This window comes from Otolemur garnettii, unplaced genomic scaffold, assembly GCF_000181295.1.
Source record: "Otolemur garnettii isolate 467f Iridium unplaced genomic scaffold, OtoGar3 scaffold00111, whole genome shotgun sequence".
NCBI lineage: Eukaryota > Metazoa > Chordata > Mammalia > Primates > Galagidae > Otolemur > Otolemur garnettii.
In genome coordinates, this window is record NW_003852506.1 from 2,530,767 (window position 1) to 2,535,595 (window position 4,829).

Below are 4,829 nucleotides of genomic sequence, written 5' to 3' on the forward strand. Positions count from 1 at the left end.
GGAGGCGGAGGAGATGACGGAGGCGGAGGAGATGACGGAGGCGGAAGAGATGATGGAGATGGAGGAGATGATGGAATATTCCCGAGCCCAGTGCTACTGAACCAGACTTTCTGGGGGTACACCTCAGAAATTTGGATTTTTAACATGACTGCCAGTTACTTGTCTAAAGCAGGGCTTCTCAACACTGTTGACATTTGGGCTGTTGACATTTCTGATGGAGTCTCACACTGTTGTCCAGGCTAGTGCTCCATGGCATCAGCTTAGCTTACAGCAACCTCAAACTCCTGGGTTCAAGCCATCCTCCTGCCTCAGACTCCTAAATAGCTGGGCCAACAGGTTCCCACAGTGATATCTAATTTTTCTATTTTCAGTAGGGATAGGGTCTCACTCTTGCTCAGGCTGGTCTTGGACTCTTGAACTCACAGGATCCTCCTCCTGCCTTGGCCTCCCAAGAGTGCTAGGATTAGGGGTATGAGCCACTGCACCAGGCTGAGAATCTGTATTGTAAAAGCCAACTGGGGCCTACATGCAGGTTATCTACAACTACAATGTAAAGCAGAGAAAAGGAGCAAAAATGCTAACACTATTCATATTGTAAATATCCAATATTCCAGATGCTATTATCTTGAAATGGAATGAAATGGAAACCTGCCAGCTGATACGATCTGGAAATGGAATGGAATGGAAATCATACAGTCTTAACATTTAAAAATTTACCCAGAATTTTAAATTCAAGCTTTATCTACTCAAGACATAGTTCTAACTCTAAATCACAAAAATAAACCATATAGTCTTTTTACCTCAGCATTTGAAGTGTTTTTCCACAGAATAATTTCATAGCTTAGTGGGACGTGCTGGTTCACGGGCTCGTTTTCAGAATCTTGGGGAGCGTCCATGTAGATGCGCAGTGAGTCACTGGTGGATTTCACATTAATGATGGGAGGATGTATGATACCTAAGAAAATGTGTCAAGACATAACATTCAATTAGAAAAAGCCACTTGAAGAACTTGCGCTGAACTGGACAATTACAATCTCAAGTAAAAACTATTGCCTTACTTATTATTTCAATGTCAAATCTCTTCTCTTCAGACCAAAAGGATGAGTTATTTCCATCAGATGCTTGTACACGGAGATAGTAAATTCCTCTTAGGAAAAGATTTTGAGGAAAGACACACTGGGTAGTTGTGATGTTTTCACAGTCAGTTATTTGTTTCCATTGATATAAATGACTCCCAGGATTCCTTTTGGCAAAGGCACTTTTAAGATAAAACAATTTTTAAAAATTCATTAATTTTAATGAGTTCATTCACTAAATATTTATTAAGTATTACAACATGCCAGACACTCTTGTTTTGGGTAAGGTTACCAAAATAAACAGTGCCTGCTCTCAGGGAACTCTCAGTACAGGGAAAGATAAGTATCTAGGCTCGGCGCCTGTGGCTCAAGTGGCTAAGGCGCCAGCCACATATACCTGAGCTGGCGGGTTCAAATCCAGCCCGGCCCGCCAAACAACAATGATGGCTGCAACCAAAAAGTAGCCGGGCGTTGTGGTGGGCGCCTGTGGTCCCAGCTACTTGGGAGGTTGAGGCAGGAGACTCTCTTGAGCCCAGGAGTTGGAGGTTGCTGTGAGCTGTGATGCCATAGCACTCTACCCAGGGGGACAGCCTGAGGCTCTGTCTCAAAAAAAAAAAAAAGGTTTTAAGTATCTAAACAAAAGGAAACAAAGAGTGCTCCAGACTGTGACAAAGTCGTGGGATGCTACAGGTGGCTCTGATCAATGTGCAAAAACAACTGGCAAATTTTTAAGAACACTGCAAGCTGGTTTTGAGACAGGGTTTCAATCTGTCTCTAGAGTGTAGCAGTATCATCATAGCTTACTGCAACCTGCAATTCCTGGGCTCAAACAATCTTTCTGCCTCAGACTCCCAAGTAGCTGAGACTATAGGTGCTTGCCTGGCTAATTTTTTCTATTTTTTGTGGAGACATGGTCTTGCTCTTAGCTCAGGATGGTCTCGAAATCCTGGTCTCAAGCAATCCTCCTGCCTCAACTTACCAAAGTGCTAGGATTACAGGCATAAGCCACTGTACCTGGCTGGGTTTTATTTTTATTTTATTATTTTATATTGTCTATTTATTTCCTTATTTTTTTAAGACATAGTCTGTGGTATCATAGCTCACAGCAACCTCAAACTCTTGGGCTCACACGATCCTCTTCCTTCAGCCTCCCAAGTAACTGGCACTACACGAGCTTACCATGATGCCCAGCTAATTTTTCTATTTTTAGTAGAGATGGGGTCTCACTCTTGCTCAGGCTCATCTGGAACTCCTGAGCTCAAGCTATCTGCCTGCCGTGGCCTCCCAGAGTGCTAGGGTTACAGGTGTAAGCCACCACACTAGGCTGCAAGCTGTTTTTAAAATAAGGCCATTAATTAAATACTAAATTATAAAAATTTTCAAATAAAAATTATATTAAAGACAAAGTTATAAATAATCAAACCCTACGTTGGTCTATCTCACTATATTTTACTATCTGTGTCTGCTGCATCGACATGGTGGACGTACTGTATAACGGTGTACCTCTGTGTGTCTTCCCAACTCCGTGTTCAGGAGGTCATGCTGGTAGCCTGCAAGTAGCCACGGTAGGAATATTTATATCACAAAAATCAGCGAACACTACAAACAGGACTTTTGCTTTCTGGAAAGCCAATTGTTCCCCAGGCCCCGGCACACCAGTGGAGTCTAAACAAACATGTGCACCTACCACTATAGAGTTTAGTAACTTTCCCAGAAACCAAAAGCTAACAGTGTCTCAGTTCAGCTGGAAACTACTAGAGGCTCTTCAATGGTGGCCTTGTCTTCAGTGTCTCAGTCTACGGCCCCACATACAATGTCACCACCTACATCTTCCTCAAATACAGACCTCAGGTTACCTAGCCCCAACACAAAATCCCCCAAATTACCTCAATGGAACAGCCAAGGCTGAACCTAATCTTGCCCCACAGTACTTATTCAACCTTCTCTCATTGCTCCCTCATGCCCAAAGGTTTTGCTATTCCCGAAGGACATTCTCTCCACTGGGGTTGTGAAAATTTGAAGATGGCCTCCAAGATCCTCCGCCCCTGAGCCTGGGCAGGACTTATAAATATAGTGGACACCTCTCCTTTCATGATCCGGTTACAGTGCATGGCAGAGAAAGGATTTTTACAGATATAACTAAGGCTTCAAATAAATTGATTCTGAGTTCATCAGATTAGATACTATCCTGGGTGGGCCTGACCTAATCAGATGAGCCCCTTAAAAGAGGGTGTCTAGGCCAGACTGTCCCTCTTGATGGCCTCCAAGAAGCAGGGAGCCAGGAGCTCTGCAGTTATGGGAAATGAATTCTGCCAAAGACCACACTGCTTGGAGAGGACCCCAAGTCTTGTATGACCCTGATATCTTGATTGCTTTACAGAGGACCCCAGCTACACCATGCATGGACTCCTGATAACAGCTGTTTTCTAAGCTGCTACGCCTGTAGTAATTCATTAGACAGAAATCAGGGCATTGTTTATGACTCATCTCCTTCCAAATGGCTTCCTTGGTCTCTCTGGCCCCATTCACATTTATATTTTGATTTCTATGACACCTGTAATTTGTATACTATTCCCTGGTCTTAAATCACACAGTGCTATGAAGTATCAGCTAACTGCTTCAGATTTCTAGAACCACATGTTTTACTATGTGTGTCTTCATCTCTCTTCAGGGGTTTATACAGTGAGCTAAGTACCCAAAAGAAACTTAAGACAGTTGCCATTAAAAATACCCATCCTTCTATATTCTATAGCCCTATTATTATTATTATTTTTTCCCAGACAGAGTTCCATTATGTCACCCTTGGTAGAGTGCTATGGCGCCACAGCTCACAGCAACCTGGGCCTAAGTGATTCAGCCTCCCAAACAGCCGGGACCACAGATGCCTACCATAACACCCAACCATCTTTTTTTCCTCTTGTTGCAGTTGTCATTGTCGTTTAGCGGGACCAGGCAGGGTGCGAACCTGCCAGCCTTGGGGCATGTGGCTGGCGCTATAACCACTGTGCTACGGGCACCAAGCCCTGTGGCCTTATTATTTAACATACAGGGTGTTCCAAAAGTCTCCATTCATAGGAAAACAGATATTTTGGAATGTGTTTGCTATGAGTGGGAGAGAAGACTTCCTGTATGTGTAGAAAGAAGTGGCCAACATCTAGAGAACGTTTTGTAAATATTTTGTAAAATTATATAATGAGTATTTCCCATTTTTTCTGTATGTATGGTGACTTTGGGGACACCCTGTAGTCTGACAGTGAAATACACGTAAGGTTACTGAATGGTTTCCTATATACTACGGGGCACATATGCACATGATCGTGCTTCTACACTGTAGTATCAGCCACCCTTGGTGAAAGTTAACACTAACAGACACACAGAGACGGATCACCGCAGTACTGACGTCTCCCACATTTGTTCTGTTTCCTTCTAGTTTCTTCTCATCCTTCCTTTCCTGCCTTAGCTACACGTCACTTTGGCCCCTCGATTCCTCTGCCCTCAACATATATTTTTCTCTCCATCCCTTTTCTCCCCACAACTTGCTTGTCCTATTCTGTTTATTTATCCCCGCAGTTTTCTTTTCTTTTCTTTTCTTTTTTTTTTGAGACGGAGCCTCAAGCTGTCCCCCTGGGTAGAGTGCTGTGGCATCACGCTCATCACGCTCACAGCAACCTCCAACTCCTGGGCTCAAGCGAGTCTCCTGCCTCCGCCTCCCAAGTAGCTGGGACCACAGGCGCCCGCCACGACGCCCGGCCA

General features: G+C 43.9%; 1 protein-coding gene across 1 annotated transcript in view; it reads right to left on the reverse strand.

Annotated features, from left to right (window-relative positions):
- The window catches only part of IFNAR1 (interferon alpha and beta receptor subunit 1), a 36,249-nt gene that overhangs the window by 4,859 nt on the left and 26,561 nt on the right, over positions 1-4,829 (reverse strand). Inside the window, exons 7-8 of the mRNA XM_012809712.2 lie at positions 1,059-1,258; positions 801-955 (exon numbers count right to left, since the gene is read on the reverse strand). Of these exons, the coding sequence (XP_012665166.1) occupies positions 801-955; positions 1,059-1,258 (355 nt within the window). The remainder of the gene's footprint in view (positions 1-800; positions 956-1,058; positions 1,259-4,829) is intronic.